A 27,274-nucleotide genomic window follows, 5' to 3' on the forward strand; every position below is an offset into this window, starting at 1 on the left:
GAGTTTAGATTCATTTTAGGGGATGGTTCTTCGATTAGATTTTAGGAAGAAATTTGGTGTAGTGTCAAAAGTCTATGTATGACGTATCATGAGCTTGTTTCCATTACTATATGTAGAAATGTCACAGTTAAAGACATGTTTGATCATCAATCTAGTGGTTTTGCTAGTCAAATTAGATATAGAAGGATATTAATCATTATGGAGACTTTATCCCATAATAGAGTTTTACTTTTAATAGGACGTAGAAAAATGTCACAATCTAAACAAGACGTTATGCGTTGACAATATATGAATAGTTTCCATTTGGGACATTGCTACAAGTTGATCTCTAAGATGATTCCATATAATTTTTGTTGGGAATTTTTTTTTGGGAGTGAAAGATTTTATCCAAGATCTTGTTCTTTGAATGAAGTGTTATTAATGGTGGAATTGTAACAGATGATATGTGCATTATCATGGTTAGTCGTATGTGTCACGAAGAGGTTGAATCGACAACTCACTTACTTTTGCATTGTCTAGGGGTGACTAGTATTTAAAATCTTTTGTGAAGTATTACTGAGATTCATTGGGTGATGCCCGAGTCTTTGAATAGTTTCTTGGAAGCTTGAATTGATGCGGCTGATATGACATGTCTACATATTTGGGTTACCATCCCAATTATTTTTTGGTGAATTATTTGGTTGGAGAGAAATCGTCGAATTTTCATTGATCGTAGTTGTTCGATGCGTATAATTCATAATATTATTATTATGCCGCTTTTTGAGATTCGTTTAGGAAAATTAATATAGTTTGTCGGAGAGTTAATCATTCTTCTCAAGGATTTACGAGTTCGATAACTGATTGAGTACCGTTGTTTTCAAAAAAAAGTTACTATAACGTCCTTCCCTATTCCATTCTCTATTGTTTAAGGCCTTTTCGGTTTGGGTCATTTGAATAACTCAAATTCAAAAAATAACTTTTCACTCTTTCTCTTTTCCATCACATCACTTAATTCATTAACCAATATACTAAAATACCATATATGTTAAATTATTATTTTTTATTTTATCATTACACTATAAGTATTTTTACTCAAAAATATCCCTCACAAACTCAAAATCATCACTATAAGTACTAAAATTCAACCCTCCAATTTATAAAATTAAAATAATTATTTTGAATAAATAAAATCAAAATAATTAACCCACGACAAAAACTCATTTAAAATAATTAATTAGGATTAGTTATTGCACTAATTAATCGAATTAATTAAGGGTTAAGACCAAAACGAAAAATAAAATTATTTGGAATAAATGCTGTACTCATTTTATCTTAAAATAATTTTAGAAAACTTAAATGGACAAAAGTAAATAATTTTAAATGAATTGTGTATTTCAGCAAATGACCTCAAGAATAGCCAAAACGCCATTAATGGCTTTTGGCTGATTTAGTCCACTTGAAGCTCTCAACCGACCTTGGGCATCTATAAATAGCTCCCCTGAGTTGATCCAAGGCAAGAGATCCACTCTCCACCTTTCAATATTTGATTTTCAGAAATATTTAAAACTTAAGCTTTCGGATTTTTTGAAAACTTTGGATAAAGCCTTAAACCTTATATCTAAGCATCCCAAAAGCTTCCCTAAGGTCTAAGGAGTGTTCTCCAGTCCTTGGTAATAATCCAATCACCCTCTAGTTCATATTTACAGTTTGAATTTGAAAATTTTATATTTTAAATTGCATAAGCTTGTATGCTTGTTGTTTAGGGTGTTTTATGGTTGAATATTGATCATAGGATTATTTAAAAACTATCAAAATAAGATCGAACCGATCAATCAATCTTAAAAACAAAAACCCAAATTTGACTTTTTAAAATCCAAAAATCGGGTTTGTTGTTCTTGGGTTAATTATGTTGAATCACAACCTAGAAAACATATTCCAACATGATTGTAATCATGTTGGGAAACTGTTTGTATCATGTTTGATCCATCCTAGTCATTTTTGATCAAAATCAAAAATTTCAAAATAATTGAAATATAAAACAAATTTAAAAACACCCGCACTTTGGTGTTCTTGAGGACCGAAGCTTGTTAGCCTAGGACTGAGAGATCCGACCAAGGATCCTCGGTTCGAATCGAAACCCAAGACCGAAAATTTCAACAAGACTGAGAGGTCCTACCGATGTTCTTGAGCTAGGAACAAGAGATCCGGCCGAGGATTCTCACCAAAGACCGAGAGGTCCGACCTTTGGACCAAGAATCCCAAACCTTGGGACCGAGATGTTTAACCTTGGGACTGAGAATCCCAAACCCAAGACCGAGAGGCCTGAGTATGGGATTGAGACTCCTGAACCTCTAGACCGAGAGGTCTGACCTTGGGATCGAGAATCCCAAACCCGGGACCGAGAGCTCACGAACCTATGTCCGAAGGACTTAGCCCATGACCGAGAAATTTATATGCCTCAACCGAGAAACTTAGCCCATGGCTAACCCAAGACCGATAGGTTTATACACATGGACCAGTAAATCACAGCCAATGATTGAGAGTCCTTAGCACCTAGACCGAAGGTCTCTTGACCCAACGATAAAAATGTAACCGAGGCTTAGGACTACGGTCCTAAGGTCTGTTTAGTTCCACTTTTCAAAACCTAAAATTATTTTTGTAATTTTGGGATCCCAAACCATTTTCTAAAAATCTCGAAAAAATAGAAAATAATTTCAAAATATTTTTGAGATGTTTCCCAGAAAAATATTTTGACTAAGGCCTGTTTGGGGTTTATTTCTAAACTCTAACATCCTTAAAATGACTGATGTTCTTCAGGTATAATCCTCCCTAATTATCATCAGCAACATGTACCAACATTTAAAATATTGAAGTTTCAATATTTTAAAAACGCTAAAACCTAGAAGCATGACTATGACCGGAAGAATAATCGGTTAAAACTTAAACGTTATACAACCGAATTTTAAAAGTCAATTTTATAAGTAGAGACCGTTTTTAAAACGGGTACGGAGGACATAGTACAAAAGCCCTTTTCCGAGTATTATCAAATTATGAACTAAAAAAAACTCTAGTCAATACGTTTGTATACGTATGACAATTTTTATTGATTTTTTTAAAAATCAATTGCCGACTCTGTTTCAAAATAAATAATCTTTTAAATTAATTATGTTTAATTGTTAAACTAAAGAATTTTAGGTAAAAAAATCAAATTGTGATTTGATTATCACAAATCTTCGAATTATTTAAAATCGAATTCTAAATTAATTATTTTTAATTAATTTCAAAATAATGTCATAAATTAATGAAATCTTTTAAAAATAATATTTTATTTAAAAAAAATCCTGACATACAAACTGATGTTGAATTTCTCAAACCTCGAACTTCAAACTTGTTACCTAAACTAATGCAAAGAGTTTTTCCGGGATTATAACCACCCATCATTATTTTTCAAATAACCTAAATTTAAAAAATCTTATCCAACATGGCCTAAATATAGCGGTGAATTTGGATTAATTTCTTTAATATAAATAAAATATTAATAATTAAAAGGTGGTATAAATAGTCTTACAAAATTTCTCACATAGTAAATATTTTTTTTTCAAAAAGTTTAAGTTCTTAAATTTAAAATTTGTTTGATAAATAATTTGTAATCTTGTTTAATAAGTTAAAAAAATATCTTATATTACATTATAATAATTTTAACCATTAAATCATTTAATCTATAACTAAAACATAATTTAGTTCACTTTTATTAAATTTTAATTTTATATAGACATTTTAATAATCTATCTTAAATAACCACTTTTTTTTTACAAATAAAATAAAAATCCCAAACAAAACCCAAAATCAAACAATCTAGTGATCTTAACAAAATAAAGAGAGGAAAAATAGTTGAAATTTGAAACATATGTATCATCTCAACAAAATATAATTTTCAAGTTACCATATCATTTTGATATCAAATTTATTAATCTAAAAATATTTGTCCTTTAATAAAATAAACAAACTCATTTTTAAAAATATATTTATTTTTTTAAAAGAATTTAAATAATATTTATACACAATTAAAAAAAAACATGTCTAAAATACAAAAGAAACTAACTCCTTTATCGTCAGTTATAGTTTGTTACAGCCTCCCTTTTTCTGAAGAACTGTCGGTAGATCGCATAGTAATAGACTATAATAGTCAACTTTCTTCCATCCTTCTCAAATTGGTCTGAATCAGATGGAATCATCGACTCCGATCGCCGTCGCCGCTCTTATATTACTCTTCCAAACCCATCTGGCTCTTTCTGGTGATCGCCACTCTATGATTCTCCCACTTTTTCTCGCTTCTCCTTCTTCTTCCCCGAATTTATCAGTCAATTCCGTCGCAAAATACCGACGTCATCTTCTGGGTTCCAATGCTCGCATGCCACTATACGATGATCTTGTTCTCAACGGGTAATGTATCATTGTTGCTTAGTTTTGTTCTGTGGATCTGAAGTTTATCGATAATGTATGGATAATTGCAGTTACTATAGCACGGAAATTTGGATTGGGACTCCTCCGCAGAGATTTGCGCTTATTGTTGATACAGGTAGCACTGTTACATATGTTCCTTGCTCTACTTGTGAACAGTGTGGTACGCATCAGGTGAATTGTCTAAGCTTTCATTTTTCATATGGAATTATCTAATTTGATTGATTTCCATTTTCTACATGTTTAATAGATTAGCTTGAGTGTGAATTTTCATCTGAATGTGGGGAATATGTTTCGAAACGAGGTTTAGTCTTGCCCAGATCAAGATTTAGGCTTAAGGTGGTGTCCAATTGGACTACATACTGTGCAAATTTAATGATAATTAGACAGTTGGATCATTTGGATTTGAAGCTGATGCGATTTCATTCCAAATGTGTTTGAATTTGAATTCAGAAATTGATTGGTAGTTAGTAGGGAAGATTTGGATTTGGATCCATATTTTAGCTAATGGAATTTACTTTTACAAGCAATTTTGTTGCTTGAGCTTTCTTACTTTTGTGTTGTGAAGGATTTGGACATCAAAGATGAAATATTTCTTTTAAGGGGTAACTTTTTTTCTTTCATCCTTAGGATCCAAAATTCCAGCCAGATAAATCTACCACTTATAAGCCCGTGAAATGTAAAGCTGATTGTACTTGCGACAATGACAAGGCTCAATGCACATACGAGAGAATGTACGCAGAATTAAGTTCAAGTAGTGGTGTTCTTGGAAAGGACACAATATCTTTTGGCAATGAGAGTGAACTAGTGCCTCAACGAGTTGTCTTTGGTTGTGAAAATGTGGAGACAGGCGATCTGTACAGTCAGAAAGCGGATGGAATCATGGGATTGGGACGTGGTGATCTGAGTATAGTTGATCAACTCGTAAAAAAAGGTGTAATCAATGACTCGTTCTCTTTGTGTTATGGTGGGATGGATATTGAAGGTGGTGCAATGGTGCTTGGTGGAATCTCTCCTCCTTCAGACATGGTCTTTACACGCTCTGATCCTAACCGCAGGTATGTATTAATGTTGTATTCACATTTCGAATTTTGAAACATATGTAGATTTACTATAGCCACGAATGGAAACAACAGTCCTTATTACAATATTGAGCTGAAAGGGATTCATGTTGCTGGGAAGCAGTTGCCTTTAAACACTAGTGTTTTCGAGGGGAAGTATGGGACAGTTCTTGATAGTGGAACAACATATGGTTATCTACCAACAACTGCATTTATAGCATTTAAAGATGCAGTAAGACGAGTTTATTATCTCCAAATCTCGTTACCTGAAAGCTGCATAGCGATTTATTTTATTTTATTTTGGGGTATAATTTTCAGATAATGAAGGAACTCAGCTCACTGAAACAAATTGCTGGTCCTGATCCAAATTATGATGATATATGTTTCTCTGGTGCTGGAAGGTTGTTTTTTCAGAACAATGAAGGATAATAGTTAAAACTATTAAAAACTTACTTATTTTTTATGTTATGCTTCTTCCCTGCAGTGATTTATCCCAACTGACCAAAGTCTTCCCAACTGTTGACATGATATTTGACAATGGACAGAAACTGTCATTAGATCCTGAAAACTACTTATTCAGGGTATATTTATACATAAAATGTATTGGAACTTCATATTGGTGGTAGGAGAATTTTGCTTGTTTAGAATGATTCTCACTGTTTCTCTTCCTCTTATGTAAATACTTCTAAATGACTGCATATAAAGCATTCCAAGAAGCCTGGAGCATACTGCCTTGGCATTTTTCAGAATGGGATGGACACAACCACTCTTTTGGGAGGTAATTCTTTTCGTAGTTACAGATGACCTAGCAAAGTTTGATAGAAGGAGCAACCCACTGATCATCAGCTCATTGGTTAAGAAATGAATAGTGTGGAATCTGTATCTGTATCCTCAGCTCCTTTTGAAAATTTACTTCCATTATAATTTATTATGAGATTTAACAACACCTATCAGAACTGTTTTGCAACATGCATTTCCTTTATGCAATTGGTGTCTTACTATCATCATCCTTTGTTGTGGATGTTCTATACTAGGAATTATTGGGCGTAATACTCTTGTGATGTATGACCGAGAACACGAGAAGATTGGTTTCTGGAAAACCAATTGTTCTCAGCTATGGAAAAGGCTTCGTGATAGTGTTCCATCCATGCCCTTAAGTCCTAACCTAACAGCAAACTCAACCCTGTCCTCAAGTCCTAACCTAACAGCAAACTCAACCTTGTCCTCAAGTCCCAACCTAAAAGCAAACTCAGTTAACATTTCAACTTCTTCGGCTCAGGATTTACCGGTTTATATTTTTCAAGGTACAATAAGCTTAGTGTTCTTGCACCTTGTGATGGCAAGTTTTTTAGCTTAAACTTATAGCAGGCACAACAGGAGGAAATTATCACATAATTTGTAGTTGTAATCATTTTAATGTAAGAAGTAGCTTGTATTATTATTATTTGTGAAATCATTGAGTTGTATGTTCTGTAGACTAAAACTTTCATATACAAATCTTAACACTTTTGTTCTGAAATTATTAATAATTTTTGTGTAATCTGCTTCTACTACCATTTTCCTACTGCTTCATGTCACATTAGGCTAACAGGTTTGATTCCATTTTTGTTATGTCATGCTGTCTGTTTAGTGTAATAGAACATTTAATCTCAAATGATTATTTCTATTAGTTCTAAAATCATTAAACAAGACTTAGTCAGATACATATTTGGAACACTTTGGACATAAATCAGGATCCATATGAATTTTTTTCAATGTGTGGGATTAAGTACTATTTCCAAACGTGATATTTATCCACATCAATAAGATATTTGAACAAAAAAAAGTGATCCAGATGAGTTAATATCTCTGAATCTGAAGGACCTGTTAAAACCGAATATTGATATTCAGGGTAGACAAGATCTGCTTGGATTCGGTATTGAAAAAAAAAAATCAATTTATCTATTAGAGCTCTCCTAACCAATGGCCTACAACGACCATTGGAGACTATAAGATGAAAACCTAAAGCTCTCTTAACATCAAGAATTTCAAAGGAATAAGAGATACTGTGGGCTTGAAGATGCAATTATTATAAATAAAATCAACACCACCACACAAATCAGCAGTGGTTAAGGAACAAGAAACATCAGTTACAACAAAATTCTAAGATCCTAGTACATATCATTGATCATGTATAGAACTCGGACCAAAATTTTCTTTTAAGCAGAGGACGCTCAAAAGAGAAAAAAGATAAAGCACTCATGATTTGAAGAGGAGTTATTGCACTAAAAATGGATGGATGCCTTCCTATGGCGTCCCTAAGGTAAGGCAGGCGACATCACATCTTTCAATGCCTAAAATGCCTATGGTTGGTGAAAAGAAGTGAAACTCCATACTTGTTGCAACATTCAATTGCGTCATCATCTCTAATGCTTCCTCCAGGCTCTGCAATTACAGAAATCCCATTTTGGCATGCTTCCTCCACTGCATCATTCCATGCTGCAAAGAAGAAGCAACTCTAATCAATATTTGCAAAAGATTCATGGTCCAAATCTGATGGAAGACCATTGTAAGGAAAAAACAGCCAATTCAATATATGAGATGCATACAACTCAATATATGTGCAAATAATGTGATGCATACAACTCAATATATGATTTGGGAAATTAACATATGTGCAAATAGTGTGATGCATACAACTCAATATATGAGATGTTTACATCAGAATTTTTTAGAGCAAACACATAAATAAGCCCTTAAAGTATTCAAAATTTTGAAATCTTCCCTTAAACTATTATTGTTTTTTTTAAATAAATATATAAGCCTTTCAACTTCTTAGTCATGCAAGACCAAATTTTGCTTACTTGACCTATTTTTTTGCTACATGGATCAATTTCAAACCTCAAAAAGTCAACCTTAATAAAAGAAAAAAGAACTTGAAAATGGTCAATGTAGGAAAAAATTAGACCAATCAACAAAATTTGGACATAGGTTAATGCGGTTGGTCGAGTTTCAGAATGCAATTTTATACATATTCATGTTGCAGCAACAACTTATTTGGCAAAAACTCTTTTTATCTTTAGATTCAGACATGTGTGCTAGTCTTTTTTATGGGCACAACAAAGTAGGAATCAATTTAGTTTATCTGAGAAATCACAAATGTTTACCAAATGGAAAGAAGGCATCACTAGCCAGAGCCGCCCCTTTAGCTTCTTCTCCTGCTTTTCGAAACGCTATCCTCAGACTTTCCACACGGTTTGGCTGCCCACTGCCCATACCCAACATCCGGTTGTCCTGTCCAAACAATAATGAGAAGCAATTTATCAAAATTTCTCAATTAGAACTGACCAAGTCAAAATATTAGCAGTAAACATTAACACATAGAGCCATCCTTGAAACTCACTAACCTTTGCAATCACAATGGCATTGCTCTTTACATGCTTGGCACACAACCATGCAAACTTTGCATCAGAAAGCTCACTTTCATTGGGAGATTTCTTGGACACTGGAGTAAATTGGATACTATCAGGTGTCAAATCATCTGAATCCTGTGCTAACCAGCCCCCACCCACTTGTCTGAGAGAAAGCTTCCCTTTCTCATTTTTCTTTGCCTCTAGGATTCTCAGTGTCTTAGATTTGCCCCGAAGAACCTCCAGGCCTTTCTCCGAATAACTGGGTGCCACCACAATCTCATAAAACATCCGTGTTTCACCATCGGTGGGGCTCCTGAATTCTCTTATTTCCTTTGCAAGTTCCTAACAATTGAATAAAATCAATGAAATCAACAGACTGGGAATGCCAAGAAATGACTAGAGAACTCACAATTCTTCCAAAAATACAACATAATTAAAGTATGCTTTTTTTATTTTACTTTATGGCAAAAAGGAAAAACCTTGTATTAATAATGAAAAAGATTTACAAAGTATGAATAAGATGCTGAACAGGCTCATTCCTAATTTTCAAAAGAAAAGATATACATCTATGATATCATCCTAAAATAATCAAAGTATTTCATTTAATTGAATTAACTACTTCATCACTTAGTGCTAAACAATCTATGAATAATGTTTATTATTCTTTCAATCTCATTAATTAGATCTTGTGAATTATATTTCAAATTTACAGGTACTAATACAAGAAAAATAAACAGAGATCTTTAAAAAGACATGCAAAATAGAAGAGACTAATAATAAACAAAACAGATGTAATATTAGAAAATGGGTTGTTTATTTTTTAATAGATGCTTGATTGTCATAAAACAGATCCACCTTATTTACCAAAGGAAAAAGAAGAAGAAGGAAACTAGTAGAATAAATGAGTTACCTCGTCAACTACTGTGTTGAAGGCAACGATACCACCAAAAGCGCTCACTGGATCAGCTTCCACAGCTAATCTATATGCTTCTTTTACATCATCACGCGATGCTACACCACATGGGTTAGTATGCTTCACAACTACACAAGTAGGCTTGCTAAACTCACACACACAGTTCCAAGCAGCATCGGCATCTAAATAATTGTTATAGGACATTTCCTGCAAGAGATGATGAATAAGAGGAAGGGAAATGTGATATTAGGAGGACTTACAAGATAAAGTAAAACCTAAAAGAACTTATAAAAGTGTCAATTTATAAGTTCAAGTATCTACTTAATCTTTGTTCACTATCATCTCCGTGATGGTTTACAATCAATACCTATTTCACAGAAAAAACATAGCACACAGCATGAAAATACCACAGAGTAAAATGATCTAGAAACAACTAAGAGTTTTATTATGCAGTGACACTACAGACATAAATCATTTAGTATAAAATCATTATTTTGAGTCATGGGCCTATGGGAGCTTATCAAATATCAATCCCGAACTAAACATATACCTAATAAACAAGCAAAAATAAAATGGGACAACGGATTAAGTATGTAGCCCGCAAACACACTTAACCATTTAACCAGGCGCAGAATTTGCCGCCTGACTGGCTCGAACCCAGGAACTTAGGGTTAGTATCCACCTCTTATTGCCGCTAGGCTAGAAGAGGGGATAAACAACAAGCACAACAACACTCATACATATTTTAGCTTTTATGCCTCGTATGTTCAGATCATTTATAGCATTTAGATATAATTATATCACCCATTTGCAGTACTTGTGTCTGAATCATATTATGCAGTGACACTATCATTTCTGTGAAAGCTCTCACAACATATACTACTTATAGTAAAACAGCAATAGCATTTCAAAATTTCATTTGCCACTCAAGAGAACCCAAACAAAAAAAATTCAAAGTTGTTCTAAACCAATACAGATCTAAATGTCAATAAGTCATGTACCAAAAACAGACAAATTCCTAATGCGCAAGAGAGCACAAAACGACCTTAAAGTTGATTATTTAGAATCCAAAACATTCAATTTCAAGAGCTAGACAACACAGAATAACTTAAGGAAAAAAACTGAAGGGTTCATATTCTTGATCACTACTTTCTTACCTTTCCATGGTGCTGTACAGCAGTTGCAATGCCACCACCATTGACTTCAGAGAGACTTTTATCCCCATAAAAAGCAGCTTTCTGATGAGGATTTTCACCATAACGAAGTGGACTTTTAAGTGATAACGGCACTGTCAAACTCAAGGGGAATTTGTCTCCTGTGATGATAAACAAGTTAAAAATTATTTTTCTTTGGGATACTTGACATTTTCTATATGGACGATTCTACAATCCTGATCTACATATAAAAGGAAAAGAAGAAGAAATAGGAGACTCAAGTATGGAGATGAAATGGAAGACAATGCAAGTAATAGAGAAACGGATTGGATACGAAGTTATTTCAGATATTGAAATAGACGAAGACAAAGCCTTTCAGCCAAAGCCTAAAGAGTGGTATGGGAGGGCAAGAGATGCATCCAATCACAAAATTCTTTTACCTTGATTTAATTTTTCTTTTACCTGGAAATATTAGGGAAAATAAGAGATTGAATATGCTTAGGATACTTTATGGTATTATATAAATATACGATATATGTTATGTAAGTTAACAAATCTCATAATGCAAATTTATTTGATTTTAAGGTAACGTGTTGAAGACTTGGTATAAACATCGTTTCCATTATTAAAGAAGTTGGTTTTGAGACATGGCACAATTCACAACAACTTTAACTTAAAATATTTGTTATCTTCTTTTCTAAAAAAAACTTAAAATAAATAAATAATCTTGGATTTTCTGCAGAAAATTTTACAATTTTGAGAGTATCATATTCTCAAGAATCACATCCATCATGTATTCGTAATTTACCTTCTTCAGTTTGCTTCCACAGCCACTCCGAAACAGCACTATCATAAGAGGCAACATGTTGAAAAGCCTTCCAAGCAAGCTTCCTTCTGAACTGCTGGTCATCCTGCTTTCCTCGCAGATATTCTATTAGAGCAGTATAGTCTTGTGAATCAACAACGACCAAGACATCCTTGTGATTCTGTTATAACAAATGGAATCTTCAAAGGTCAAGAGGCTCATAAATTTAGAAAAAATATATATAAACTAAAAGGACCACAGGCTATTTATATCAAAATTTCAAATTGAAAATTATCGTGAAAGTCTGTGGCATCAGTTCTTTTTTTCTTGATTCATTCACAACAAAATTTACGAATGTCATGCAAGGTTAAACTCATGATAGAAAAAATGTCTATTTACTGTTCTATATCTAGTTTAATAATGCATCCTGTGTATTTTAGTGAATACCGGCCAGAATGGAACCAACATTATGCATTGGATGATTCACATCCGTGAAAATATGTCTGTAGTGGGTAAAAAACAACCTTTGCTGCAGCTCTGATCATGGCTGGGCCACCAATGTCAATATTTTCAATTCCATCGTCAAATGTTACTCCTCCAGAAGAAGAAACTTTCTCGTAAAAAGGATACAGGTTCACCACCACTATGTCAAATGTTCCTATTAAAAGCAATTAGTTAGTAATGGAAACAAGAGGAATGCACTTGTGGCTTACTCTGCCTCACACTGAAAAAAATTCATACACGGAAATAAGTTTCATCAAATGAAATTAGGATAAATTAAACCTAGATTGATATTTCTACAAAGATGAAGCAATGATTAACGATACTCCATTTCTTACTCTTTAACTACACTAAGGGAACTCTAGATGCACTAGGGAACACTGAGAAAGGCTATTGAAAGAAATATATATTGGTCAACTTTTCAGTTTCAACTTTAGAAAGAATCAAATAACATGGTTTAGTGAAGTCCAGTAATAATGACTTTTTAAAACACTAATACTAAATCTACCAAGATGAAGTTAATGATTGACTCATACATAATGGAGAAAATGTTGAATGCTTGTAAGGAATGAACAATATGACGAATACTTAGTCAAGTCTTATTGAACTAACCAATTCCATGCTTGTTTAAGGCTTCCATGTGATGCTTTTGATCCCTCCTAGCGAGAATACCCCCATGTATATGAGGATGCAAAGTCTTTACACGACCATCAAGCTGAAAAGAGAAACATATTCTAACTTTAGAACAATATAAGGGTTGTATATAAATTACATGAAAGGAAAGAAGCATGAGCAAGTAAACACATGTCTTTTCCTTCACCAGGAAAGATTATTTTAACAAATTAAACACACTTACAGAGCTATATCTACTAATTGAGGAATAGTACGAGAAAAGGACAAACAATATGTTTTAGAAAAAATATATAAGACAAGATTGCTAAAAACAGTATTGGACTTTGTTATAGTGCACTGAAAATTTTGTATCATTTTCTATACAATACAAATACATTAATTCTAAAACCAATTACAGCACATGCATTATTATACTTGGGGAAAAAAACTAGACATCTTACCTATGTGAAACTGTCAAGGAAATTATGAATAAGTGCATTTTATTCTCTTTTCTCTGTAGAGCAATTATTCTTTGAACTGAATATGTAGAATCGTGGGTGTAAGCGATTTGGTTTAATCAGTTTTTCTTAGTATATCTCCAATCTAGAACAGGCTGGACTAAAGTAGATTTCTTTATTTTCGGGTACACATTTTTATCCTTGAACAACATCTGGGTTAGTATTAGACTACTAGTAATCAACAGGAAGTAAATAAAGAATTCATCACACATACAGCCAACAAATGGAGGAAACTATTAAAATAAGCCTGTTTCTGGTCAATGAATTAATTTATTTTCCCCACGTCTTTCTCTAAAATATAATAAAAACTATTAACTACATGAAAGATAATGTAAGAAAGGAATAATTCAGCTTACCATCTCAGGGAAACAAGTAAGCTGCTCAACCTTGGTGACTGTTATACCAGCACCTTCCAAAGCAGATGCAGTTCCGCCAGTTGAAACAATTGAGTACCTAATAATTACCAAGACCAATTAATACCATTCAAAGCTTCCAGCACACAAGAAATCATGGGCAATGCATCCAAACTATACTATCGGCGTTTATTCATCTCAAAGGTCATAATATACAGTATTGGAAAGGAGATCAAAGACAAATAAGCCCCAAAACTTTTGAAATGACCATCCCTCCATGTCCTCTACAACTAGTTATAGTCTAATAACTTTTAGGAGATAAATATTCCCAATGGGCTTACCCAAGTTCCTGAAGCGAGCTTCCAAGAAATGACAAATTTTTCTTGTCAGATAGAGATATTAATACTTGTTTGGTTCCTGAAACAAGTAAAAAAACTCATTACGGCAAGAGACAAAATAACAAGCAGCAAATGACAAGGAAAAGGGACAGTTTTTTTTAGAGCTTATGTGAACGAACTGGGTTAACAGTAAAATAGTTTCACCATCTCCCAGTTGTAAAAGGGACAAACTATCAGACATTATGCTTTTCAGAATACATACAAGATAATCCACAATTGACTCTACTCTACTTGAAAGGAAACTCAGTGGAACATATAAAATGTAAAAGCTATTGCCAAAAGTTAAAAGTGAATGAACAAATGTGAGAAAAATAATCAACATGATCAAGATAAATCATTTAAACAGGTCAGAAAGAAGAATAGGAAACTGGCTGCATAGCTTCCACTTGAATCATGTCAAATGATATCCTTGAATGAGAAGGATGCAACAAGTTTTGATGAGAACATACTGATTGTGACTTCTCCTTTCTTTTCCCCATAATCCAGTTACCTCACATCCATAACTTTTGTTGTTTACCTCACATCCAGTTAAGGAAGAAGAAGAAAAAACAGATTACCTTTAGAATCGGAGGTCTGAGAATCAGCCTCAGGATTTGTGAAGGTTTGAGCATTCATCACAGCTTTGAGGGTTTGACAACTAGAATAGAACAGCAAGCCCGGTGAGGGTCGAGAAAATGAAGTTGAAGACTGTAAAAAATATAGAACAAAAGATCAACCCAGAAACACAGACAGACAACTGACTTAATTATGAAGTAGAAGTAAGTGAATGATTTACATTCACATTCAGCAACAAGCAAACAACTTTCTTCTTTAACTTTTCATTGTAATGAGAATTACCAGATGGGTGCATCGATAGGTGTGAACAGCACTGTGAATGCGAGAGGCAGTATCAGAGAGCTTTGAAACAGGGGTTCCAGAAGAAGGAAGCGCCACCGCCGCAAACATTTTGCAATACAAGAAAGAAAGAAGACGCAGTAGATGGAGGCTGGAGGGAAACAACAAAGAATGAAAACCTCGGTTGTCTACTTTGAAAAAGTGCACCCTTAAAGTTCGGATTTTTATTTTTGAACAATAGCAAAAGATAAAAAAAAGATCCTTTCTTTAGTGTAATTTCAAAAAGTATTTTTAAGTAAAATTTAAAGATAATTTAGTTTGAATTAAATATAATTTTTTTATTAAAAAATCTTAAATTATGTTATAAAATATTTTATAATTATTTTTTAATAAAACATTTAAATAAAAAATAATCATAAAAATTGTTCAAAGAAATATGAGCTTTTGTTTTATCTTTTTTCATAATAATTATTTGTATTCTATCTCTTTTGGAGTCATCACACTATTTATAATAATAATAATAATAATATGTTATATAAATAATAATAATAATAAAAATAAAAATAATAATATGTTATATAAAAAATATACAAATATATATTTAGTATATTGTATAAATTTATTTTAAATATTTATTAAATAATTAATTTTAAATTATTGTACATATTAAAATTTTATTATAATATATATATATATATATATATATATATATATATATATATATATATATATATATATATATATATATATATATATATATATATACTCTTAGAAGATATATTTAATTCCCTTAACAAAATTAATTAAGTGACGTTCCATTATATATATACCAATATTTTTAGGATTGTGTATACATAATAAATAAAATAGAGCTTATAAAGAGAGTCTGGAGAGGGACAATCCTTGTTTAGGACATATAGAAATGTCTATCAACTAATTATAATACTTAACTTTAATTTAAAATTCCACAATGTCCATCGTGCCTAAACAGTGGCCAAAAATGACTAAACAGGAACACAAAATTAAAGTACCGTTTTATAAAAGGGATCGACACTTCAAATCCATCTGTGATGTCCATTCAAACTTCTAAGATAAGCTTTAATTATTTATTAATTACTTTTTTTTTCTTTTTTTTTTATGTATGGTAGTTAGCCGACATGATCAACACTTAACGAGATTAGCTTATTAGGATTAACATTAAAGCATAAAATTAAATACGTAGAAAGAATAGAAATGTACTCGGAACTGAAGGCTAAGAACACTGGCCTTCACACTTTTATTGATCAAACTTAAAAATATATTACTTAAGGGGTCGTTTTTTGCCTCCCCTACCAACCGAACATGAACAACTATTTAAAGGAAAACATTTTACAAAAGTTAAAAAATTGAACAGTGACTCCCGGGATTACCGGGATAAATTTTTTCCGCAAATTATGGATCTTGTCTTCTTCTTCTACAAACGGTGCCTCCCGAAATTCCGGGATAAGTATTTCTCGCACATTACGGATCTTGTTTCCTCTTTAAATCTTGAACTGGCTAGATGATGATGATCCAATGTCTTTTCTTGAAATTTTTTCAACCAAAGTGTCTTTGATTGCTTCGAAAATGTCTTCAATTCCGACATCACTTTGAGCGTCTTGTAGATAATCAGATGCCATAGTTGAATCTGATTTGTTTGATTTATTATCATCTACGAATTTAGACATAAAGTCTTTCTTCATTTCTTCAATGTATGCAGATATCATCTGCCCTTTTGATAAGTTCTTTGACCTCATTCGAATTTTTTTGGAGATATAATCAAAAAGGGACGGTGCTTCCGCTACTTATCGTTTTTCTTCATAAATGCTTATTTGCTGGTGTAGGAGGTCCATTGTCTCTTTCCCGAATCGCTCATTCGTTTCCTGATCTATTCTCATCATTTTATCCCAAAACTTATAATGGGATGATCTAAATAGACAAGGAATGTCTGTTTTGGTATAACCAAATTCAGGTATCTATTTCCAAATCCAGGGAATGGAAAATTCAGTAAAAAAGAAACATGAAACTATTCCTTCGATATATAAATTAGCTTCTTGTTTTTTCAGAAGCTAAGGGGATACCTTGCTCCATTTATCAAATAGGACCTTGATTTCTTCTGGTAAAACTTTTAGGCTAGGACCAAAGCAGTAAAACCAGTTTATGAACCAGTGGGGGATGTCTCCTCTATAGACATTCGCACATACCTTAATGAACCAGAAATGTTTATATTTATTATTCTCATAATTTAGTGCCTTAGTGAAGGCATCACAATAATCCCAATAATTAAATTTGTTTGTCGTTGTTTTATTAAACGACAATTCTCTTTCTTTAATTGAGGATATTCCCCATTCTTCTAAGGAAATTGTCTTTTTTATTATCATTTTGCTGAAATTATAAATTTCTTTATTTGCCCCAAACAAATGTGATATTTCACATGATCCACTTTGAATAAGTATTTGTTCGTAAAATATTCGGGACTTATAAGTCCTCGATGGTGTGGATGTATTATCCAAATACCTTTGCATTATTGTCCATGGCTCACTTTTCTATTTGAGGTCTTTTTCTTCTAGGAGAAATATAATTTCTTTATATTCATTTCTCATAAATCCAATATTATTAGATTCTGATTCTTCATCTCCCAGTATTCTGGCATACGTTAGATTGTCCTTTTGACTGTCCGTACTTTGGGAGAGATCCATTGCTATCAACTTTTGTTTACCATACTAAGATATGGTCTTTGGTGTTCTGCCTCGTCCTCTTCCTCTGATAGAGGAGGATCCTATTCCTCTATTAGAGAAAGATTCATAACCCCTTTCGCTCATTCCTATAAATTTAAAAATTCACGGGTCAAGAAATCAAGAAGATTATTATCTATCCATTTTGTGTATGTTATTTCAAAATCAAATGGGGCTAAATGAGCTTGCCATCTGGCGAACATTTGTTTTGATACATCATGTTTAAAGACTTTTTAAAACATGAATTTAGCTACATTGCAGTCTGTTCTTATAATAATTTTTTATTATATAAATCATCTTGGAATTTTAAAACACATTTGACTATTGCAAGAATTTCTTTGGCGACTGTCGCATAGTTGTTTTGAGAATTGTTCCATTTTCCTGAATGGAATCGGACAAGATAGACTTGTTTTTTTTTCTGGATCTAATTGAGTTAACATTCCTCCAAATCCTTTGTCAGAAGCGTCAGTCTCAATTACCTTTTCCCAATTTGGGTTACTTATCATTAGACAAGGAAGTACTTTTACTTTATTTTTAATTATTTTAATAACATCTGTATGATGGTTTGACCATGACTTTGGATTTTTCTTCAGCCTTTCATATAAGATTGATGTATCTTATGTTAGATTTTTATAGTATGGAGCCACATAATTGAGGCTGCCTAAATATCTTTGTAACTGTGTTTTATCAGTGATTATATTCGGGAATTTTTCCGCAAGTTCTATGTTTCTATTAATAGGAGTAATATTTCCATTTTCAATGATATGACCTAAAAGCCTTATTCTTGTTTTGAAAATATCCATTTTTTGTTTAGAAATTACTAATCCATTTTGAGTTATTATTGTTTTGAACATATTTAAATGTTTAAAATGGGTTTCAATTGTTTTTGAATAGACTAATATATCATCAATGTAAACAATTATAAATGTGCTATAAGGATTGAAGATATTATTCATAATTTTTTGAAATTCGGATGGAGCATTTTTTAATCCAAATGACATCACGTTCCATTCATAATGTCCTATAGGGACATTGAATGCTGTTTTATATCTATCAGATTTTTCAATCTGAATTTGCCAATATCCCGATTTCAAGTCAAACTTTGAGAATATTAAACTATCATATAGCCTATCTAATAGATCCTTTTTATTAGGAATTGGATGCCTAATCCATTTTAATACCTTGTTGAGGGGTTTGTAGTTTATTACTAACCTTGGTACGCCTCTTTCGATTTCTGAATGTTTGTTCACATAGAAAGCCGTACATGACCAGGGTGATTGTGATGGACTTATTAACCCCTTCTGTAATAGCGCATCTATCTCCTTTTTACATAATTCTAGATATTCTGAATTCATTTGGCAGAGTCTTGCCTTTGTAGGAATATTCTTTTCATTAAAAGATTCCTCATAGGGTAGTGAAACTATATGTTTATTTCTATCCCAGAATGCATTAGGATGTTCATTACAAATATCTATTGAAAGTTGGTCTTTTAGTAGAGCTATTTTTTCTTGTAATTTAGGATTTTCTAGTTGTTCATCTATTGTCATAAGACTTATTTCTTGTTTTAGAAAATATATTTGGTCTTGTTTTGCTTTGACATTATCATATATACTATGTAACATTTTAGTAAGTGGCTCCACAATAAATTCTAGAAAAATATCATGTTTTTGAAAAGTTTCTGTAATACCTTTATTATCAATCATTTTTATTGGGTAGATGGTGTTTAAAAATGGGGTACCAGGTATTACCTAATTTGATATATCTTTAGCAAGTATAAAACTTTGAGGAATGCACTTATTATCAGTACATATATAGGCTTTTGGAAGCTTATATTGGATTTGGAGTTTATCTCCACCTGCATGCCACAGGGTATGGCTTGTTTTATAAAAATACCTAGTGGGGATTAGTCCTTCTTGAATAACATTTAAATCTGCTCCGCTATCAACAAGGGCAGTAAATGACCTTGTATAATGATTATCTATTAGGAGAGATATTCTTATGTGCCATTTTTGGGATTTAACCATTTCTATTGTGGATAAAAAGTTTTCTGAGAAGATATTTTCTTCAATTTATGTTTTGTTGTCATTATATTGATTATTTTCGTGAGGTTTATCCTCAAGCTTAGTTATCATGAATTTTTGTACAATATTCTTCTTGTACAATATTCTTCTTTTTTAATATCTTAATTTCTTCTTTTAAATTATTAATTTCTTTGTAAAGATTTGTGAGAGTTGTATTCTCTTCTTTATTTTGAATCTTGTGTCTAAGTTGATTCATTACTTCACTCATAGTGTAAGATTTATTATGATTATTATAATTTAATATCTTTTTTTCTGACTCTTCTTCTTTAGAGGATAAAGTTTCTTCTTCAGAGTTAAACTGATCTATGATATGCATTCTTAATTCTGGGTCTTTAATGACTTTTAATAATTCAAAAGCATGATTTGATGTTAAAACATTAACTTTCATATCTGAAAATTGAGATATAATTCTATATAATTCTGATTTGTCAATATTTTGATCTAGGTTATTTGTTTCTTTTTTAGGGCAATTTAATCCTGATCGAAAAGGCTCACATTCGGAGTCTTCCGAGCTTAATTCAGAAATGTTTTCATTATCTAGATCATTTATTTTAGAATCACTAATTATTGAATTTGAATCAGATTCTTCAGATTCTAAGTTTTGTAAAGTTTGGATTATTAATCTTTTTGTGTCTTCTGGGATTTCAAGATTATTAATTTTTTTCTTTGCCCAACAGTATTTTGATGTGTGTCCAAATTTTCCACAGTTGTGGCATTTCCTATTATTTTTGAAATTTTTTGACTTGTGTTTAGATTTTTCATCCCTCCTCTCATTTTTTATGTCTGAGTATTTTTGGGATGGTTTTCTATATTTATGAAACTTATTATATTTCACCCTTTTCTCTTTTCCAGATGTCGGACTATCTATACCAAATTGTTGGCAGAATTGACCTAATTGTTGTCTTTCACTTTGACTCTGTCTTTTAATTTGTTGGTTTAACCTTATTTCATTACATAAGGCTAGCCCTTCTTGTATACAAGTATCTATTAATACACCATATGTATAGGTTTCATATGGTATCATTGAATGACTCCTTTTGAGGTTCCTAACTCTTTCAGCAAATAGGCTAGGAAGGCCGTCAATAAATTTTGATTTCCAATGTACATTATTACATTCTGGGAGTTCCATAACTCTACTTAGAAAGGTACCTTTATACCATCTAAAATATGAAAGTGTCTTACACCTTAGATTTTGTAATAATGTTCTAATTGTATCACTATTATCACTGAACCTTCCCGTGAAGTGCTCAATGATGTTAATCGCTAGTGTATAAACCGCATGTTCAGTTAGACCATTGTTTTCTTGTTTTACAGTGTTGAGAATAGAATCCCTATTTTTTTGGGAAAAATAATTATCCCACCAACCTTTTAATTGTCCAGTAAATCCAGCAACAATCATTGTTGCTATTGTTTTATCACTATTTTTACTATTTTTACAAACTGTTGAGTACATTAACATTCTATGTACTGTATTATAAATTTGTTTGTTTGAATATCCATCAATATTCCATTCATATATTTTGTTTCCTGAATAACTAATATCAATTGTATCTGTGTATTCTTCATGTAAAACATCCATTGGTGTTGGTCTATTATAGTAAAATTTACTCTGTATAGGCTTATCAACCTATTTATTAATTTTATTAATCTGGTCTCTGTTTTCTTTGTCTAAGGTTTTAATACTTAGCCTGCTAAATTTTTCTTTAAGAATTTTTTTAAATTCTTGCATTGGCCTTTGTTTGAAATCAGATATGATTGGAGGTGGTTGGAAGGTTGGTAAAGCTTCTTTTTTCTTTCGGGTTTATTTTTAACGCACCTGGTTTAATTTCATTTATTGATTTTATTAATTTTTCAATTTTGTTTTATATGGATTGTAATTGTTCTCCTAGAATATTTAGGAACATACTTATGTAATTTTGTTGTTCAAACATATTAATATGCTTGCATGTTATTGGGAGTGTATCATTTTCAATTAGCGTTTTGTATGGCGCGAAATTTATTATTTTCTCTCCCTTTTCAATATGGAAAGGTTGTTGAGGTGGATATGTCCCTAAATAGGTTTTCTCTGATTCTAATTTAAAGGTTCTTTCAATTACCGATATATAATTTTTTACATAGGTGCTTATGAACCAAGAGATAAAAGGGATTAAAGCATTTTTAGCATTACAGAATCCATAAAATTCTTTTTCAAATTGTTTTATTTCTGAACTGTAAAAACTTTCAAAGAACCATTTTCTGAATTGGGTATGTAAGAATAGATAGAAAGAGAATAATATTGTGTACATCTTTATTCAATGTAGTAAAGGTATTTATACTTAAATTACATTAACAATATAAGTAAACTATAATATAATATAATAATATATCAATATAATATATTATTATATTATATACACTAACACCCTCCCTCAAGCTCAAGGTGAAAGAGCATTGAGCATCTTGAGATTGGAGACTAAATCTTGAAAACGTTGAGGAGGATGAGATTTGGTAAAAATGTCAGCAATCTGAGCTTGCGAAGAAATGGGAATCAATTGTATGGTACCATTAACGACATGATGGCGTGTCAGATGACAATCTATTTCTATATGTTTGGTACGTTCGTGAAATACATCATTATGAGCAATCTGCATTGCACTATTATTATCACATAAAAGTGGAATAACAACGGATGAAGGAACACCCATATCTTGAAGTAACCATTGTAGCCAGAGAAGCTCAAAGGTAGTATCTGCAAGAGCACGATATTCAGATTCTGTACTAGAACGAGAAACAACAGTTTGTTTCTTACTTCTCTATAAAATGAGAGATGTGCCAAGAAAGAAACAATAACTAGTAGTGGATCGACGATCAGTTGGATCACCTGCCCAATCAGCATCAGAGTATGCTCGTAACTCTAGAGGAGAAGAGTGAGCAAAATGTAGTCCATGAAATAAAGTTCCTCTAATGTATCGTAATATATGAAGAACGACAGAAAAATGAGTTGTACGAGGAGATGACATAAATTGACTCACGATATGGACATCATATGCAATATCTGACCGAGTGACAGTAAGATATATAAGACTACCAACTAGTTGTCGATAAAGTGTTTCATCACTTAGTGGAGTACCATCAGTAGCAGCCAAATGTTCTGTGGAGTCAAAGAGTGTGCTAACAACTTTTGTGTCAGTAATACCAGCCTGAGATATGAGATCAATTGCGTACTTAGCTTGTGATAAATAGTAACCGGATTTGTCAGAAGCTATTTCAAGTCCCAAGAAATAACTTAATTGTCCAAGATCTTTCATTTCACATTGTTGATGTAGAAAATTCTTGACATCACGGATTCCATTTGTGTCATCACCAGTAATTATCATGTCATCCACATAAAGTAAAAGTAAGGTACAACCTTGATCTGTTTTGCGCAAAAACAATGCATGATCATAAGAGCTGAATTTCAAACCAAGATTACCAATGGTGTAACTAAATTTGGCGAATCACTCCCTAGGAGCTTGTTTGAGACCATAAAGAGCTTTGCGGAGTCTACAAACTTTATTTAGAGGATGACCATACCCAGGTGGAGGTTGCATATACACTTCTTCTGTTAGTTCACCATTAAGAAATGCATTTTTTACATCCATTTGAAATAGTTGCCATCTTTTGCTAGCAGCTACTGCAATGAGGCTACGAACCGAGGTCAATCGAGCGACAGGAGCAAACGTTTCCTCATAATCAATACCATATTCTTGAGTATATCCCTTAGCAACAAGACGAGCTTTATATCGTTCAACTGAACCATCTGCTCGTGTCTTAATTTAAAAAACCCATTTACAACCAACGACTGACTTATGTGAAGGTAAATCAACCAAGTCCCAAGTTTTTGTCTTGGTAAGTGCTTGCAATTCTTATACCATTGCTTGCTTCCATAAAGGGTTAGAGTTGGCCTCGCGAAAATTACGAGGTTCATAGAGAAAGACAATAGTTGAGTACACATGAAAGTTGCGAAGACAAACAGAAGGTTGACTTACAAGATTGATACGACGAGGAGGTGGTGGTGGTGGTGGTGATAGTGATGATGGTGGTGGAAAACAAGAAGATTCTTGAATGATATGATCAGATGAGGTATGTGCCGGATTTTGAGATGGAGAAGATGTCGATATAGGAAATGCAGATGGAGTTGATTCGCATGAGTTGTTAAATGGTCCTACACAAGAAATGTCAGGAAATAGAGGTATGGTAGGATCACGAAAAAATTGAGTAGGAGGTTCATTGACTCTAAATTTAGATATAGTTGAAAACATCTTATGTTCCCAAAATGATACATGACGAGAGATACGAAGATGTTGAGACAATGGATCCCAACACCTGTATCCTTTGCGCTCGATTCCATAACCTAAGAAACAACATAATCGAATTCGAGGTTCTAATTTATTGTATTCATGAGGTTGTAATAAAACAAAACAAACACATCCAAAAACTTTGAGAGTTTGATAATTCAGAGCTCGATTAAAAAGACATTCAAAAGGAGAGATGTTACTTATGACATGAGAAGGAATGCAATTGATAGTATAAACAACTGTGAAAGCTGCTTCTCCCCAAAAGTTATAGGGACAAGAAGACGAGATGAGAAGGGATCGAACAACATTAAGAATGTGTCTATGTTTTCGCTCTGCCCGACCATTTTGTTGAAAAGTTCCAGGACAAGATCTTTGAATAATTGTGCCCTCTTGTGCTAGAACTCTATGAATTTTGTTTCTTTGTATTACATGTCATTATCAGTGCGCAATATTTTAATTTTGGAGGAAAATTGAGTCTGAATCATATTAGCAAACCGAATATAAATTGAGGACAATTCAGACCTATTACACATCAAATAGATCCATGTATAACAAGAAAAATCGTCAATAAATATCACATAATATTTTAAACCACCCATAATATTATGTGGTGCAGGACCCCAAATATTAGAGTGAATCATATCAAAAGGTGCTAAGGATTTAGAATCATTAGGAAAAAAAGGTAAAGCGTGTCCTTTAGAGAGCTCACAAGAAACACAATCAAAAGTTTCAGTCTTAATAGGGCCTAAAGAACCACTAGAAATTAAAGAACTCAAACGATCTTTAGAAGGGTGACCTAATCGAGAATGCCAAATTTGAGAAGTGATAGCTCCAACAAAATATTGTGATGGAAGAGATAGAGAAGTGAGTTCAAACAATCGTCCAACCTTACGTCCCGTTCCAATGATTTTATTTGTTTGAGGATCTTGGACAACACAACCATTACTCGAAAAAGTTATGTTAAAACCGAGATCACATAGTTGTCCAACAGAAATAAGATTTAACGAAAGTTTTGGAACAAAAAATGTTTCAGGTAAGGACAATATAGAAGTTTGAGCGGTACCAATAGTTTGAACATTCAAAGTAATATTATCAGCAGTATGAACAACATACGTGTTGGCTTTGATTATTGGATCTTTCTAAGAACAACTATGAAGATATGAAACTCTGGAAAATAGATATTTGCTAAAGAGGAAAAAGTCTTGAAAATCTTAAGTGTTGTATATTCAACCTTTACAAACCATCCTTATATAGGAGTAATTAGCCTAGAACCCTAAATTGCTTATACATACAGGCTCAAGCCCATTAATAATTAAATATACCATAATGGTATAAAAGACAATATAATAATATAATATATTATATTGTATAATATAATAATATGTCAATATAATATATTATTATATACACTAACAACAATAAAGGCCTACAACTTTCAATTTTCTGACAATCAATGCTTAAACTCACAATACGGAATAATAGGCTTTCTAGTGGATGTGAGAAAAGATGATTCAGAAGTCATATGATTACAACATCCTGAATCAAAAAACCATAAGGTAGAAGTACCTGGTGTGGCAGATAACACTGAAGAAGATGGCAATGGAGAAGATGTAGTACCAAGATTTGATTGAAGTTTTTGTATGAGTGATTGAATGTCTGTAAGAGAAAATTTAGGAAAAGTGTTCTCTAATGAAGTACCTGTGACATCAGCAACGATAGAGAATGCAAACTTGGAAAACTTCTCCATTAAATTGAATTAATGTGAACATCAATGTTCAAAAATAAATACACAAACCTTAAATGGTCATAAACCTTAGAGTCTAGAATCTGATACCAAGTAAGAATAAATAAAAAGAAAATAATATTGTATACATCTTTATTCAATTCAATATCTTTATTCAATTCAATGTAATAAAAATATTTATACTTAAATTACATTAACAATATAAAGAAACTATAATATAATATAATATATTATAGAATATAATATATTATAATATATTATATAATATAATATATTATATTATATTATATAATATAATAATATATCAATATAATATATTATTATATTATATACACTAAACTATAACCCGGTTTTTTAATTAATTATATATATATATATAATTTGATTTTTAATGATCCCTGCAAACTATATATTTTATATATTTTTATAATAAAATTCATTTAAGTAAAAATAATAAAAAGAGAGAAATAAAAATTATGTACAAACAGGAATAGCCAAAATAAGAAACGGTAAAATAAGATCTCAAATGCACATGAAACTCACATATAGCAAGTTATCCTGAAGGGGAAGATGTCATAAGAGGTCAATCCATGAATGGGGCTCGTGGGGTATACAATTTAGCTGATATTTGGGCTTATTGGTTAATATTAGTTAATTGATTGGGTATTGAAATACAAATTTAGTCAATTTATATTGTCTTTTTTAAATTATAATAAAAAAAAAAATTTAATTTTTTTTACCCCACTAGAGTGTTCCATTTGAAAAAGTCAATCTAAAATATCAAAATGACACGAGTTTGGAAGGGTAACAAAGTGCTAGGACTATGGGTGTAATTCTCCTTATTTTAAAATAATAATAAATTAACTTGTTTTTGGGCAATGGCAACAGTTTCATCGACTCTATATTTCTGATCATGAACCCGATCGAGTACCTTATATTTATGCCTATATATATCATTCATTCGCTATAAAATGTCCGAACCCTTTAGCTGTGTACCTGTGTCTAAGATTTTTTTTTTTTCCCTCGGGGCACTTGAGGTCTTTAAACAAAAATTACGAAAAGTTAAACTTAAAAAAAAGGGATGTGGTCGTTTAAAAGTTATTGATATTTGAGAGAAGCTCAACTTTAAAATTTATTTTGTTATGGTGTCTGGAATTCTTTCTTTTTCTCTTTTTATTATATAGGTTTCATAATTTATGTTGTTTTTATAATATTATGATATTTTCTTTATTGGAAAATCGGTGATGTCGGTTAGTGAACTCATTCATAATTTTGAAAATCTCCAAGCTTGTTAAAAATTGATTTTATTTTATGTTTTTTTTGTTATTGAGATTTTTGGCTTTTGTTTCCATTGTTGCTCCTCAATTCTTGATCTCTTTGTATTTGGTGAAAAGATGGA

General features: G+C 32.0%; 2 protein-coding genes across 2 annotated transcripts; one reads left to right on the plus strand and one right to left on the minus strand.

Annotated features, from left to right (window-relative positions):
• Window positions 1-4,129: 4,129 nt before the first annotated feature.
• Window positions 4,130-7,041, plus strand: LOC124919956 (aspartic proteinase 36-like). The gene is made up of 8 exons (XM_047460326.1): window positions 4,130-4,422; window positions 4,494-4,614; window positions 5,071-5,498; window positions 5,577-5,733; window positions 5,820-5,902; window positions 5,986-6,082; window positions 6,207-6,279; window positions 6,536-7,041. Exons 1-8 carry the CDS (start codon window positions 4,205-4,207, stop codon window positions 6,856-6,858), a joined length of 1,500 nt encoding a protein of 499 aa, XP_047316282.1. The 5' UTR covers window positions 4,130-4,204; the 3' UTR covers window positions 6,859-7,041.
• Window positions 7,042-7,551: 510 nt separating this feature from the next.
• Window positions 7,552-15,136, minus strand: LOC124921052 (bifunctional purine biosynthesis protein PurH-like). Its single transcript, XM_047461652.1, has 12 exons — window positions 14,985-15,136; window positions 14,705-14,834; window positions 14,091-14,166; window positions 13,753-13,849; window positions 12,879-12,981; window positions 12,290-12,423; window positions 11,769-11,946; window positions 10,964-11,121; window positions 9,804-10,013; window positions 8,888-9,235; window positions 8,648-8,774; window positions 7,552-7,979 (listed from the first exon to the last, which is right to left on the minus strand). The coding sequence occupies exons 1-12, from the start codon at window positions 15,090-15,092 to the stop codon at window positions 7,828-7,830; spliced, it is 1,821 nt and encodes a 606-aa protein (XP_047317608.1). The 5' UTR covers window positions 15,093-15,136; the 3' UTR covers window positions 7,552-7,827.
• Window positions 15,137-27,274: the final 12,138 nt, after the last annotated feature.

Source organism: Impatiens glandulifera, chromosome 1 (genome assembly GCF_907164915.1).
Source record: "Impatiens glandulifera chromosome 1, dImpGla2.1, whole genome shotgun sequence".
NCBI lineage: Eukaryota > Viridiplantae > Streptophyta > Magnoliopsida > Ericales > Balsaminaceae > Impatiens > Impatiens glandulifera.

Bases quoted from the DNA above. Each gene is read 5' to 3' on its own strand.
- LOC124919956 (XM_047460326.1), top strand. From the start codon at position 4,205: ATGGAATCATCGACTCCGATCGCCGTCGCCGCTCTTATATTACTCTTC. The intron at 5,734-5,819 runs GTAAGACGAGTT...TATAATTTTCAG, and splicing joins TTATAGCATTTAAAGATGCA to ATAATGAAGGAACTCAGCTC. The intron at 6,083-6,206 runs GTATATTTATAC...CTGCATATAAAG, and splicing joins CTGAAAACTACTTATTCAGG to CATTCCAAGAAGCCTGGAGC.
- LOC124921052 (XM_047461652.1), bottom strand. From the start codon at position 15,092: ATGTTTGCGGCGGTGGCGCTTCCTTCTTCTGGAACCCCTGTTTCAAAG. The intron at 14,835-14,984 runs GTAATTCTCATT...TATTTTTTACAG, and splicing joins CCTATCGATGCACCCATCTG to TCTTCAACTTCATTTTCTCG. The intron at 8,775-8,887 runs GTTAGTGAGTTT...TTGTTTGGACAG, and splicing joins ATGCCATTGTGATTGCAAAG to GACAACCGGATGTTGGGTAT.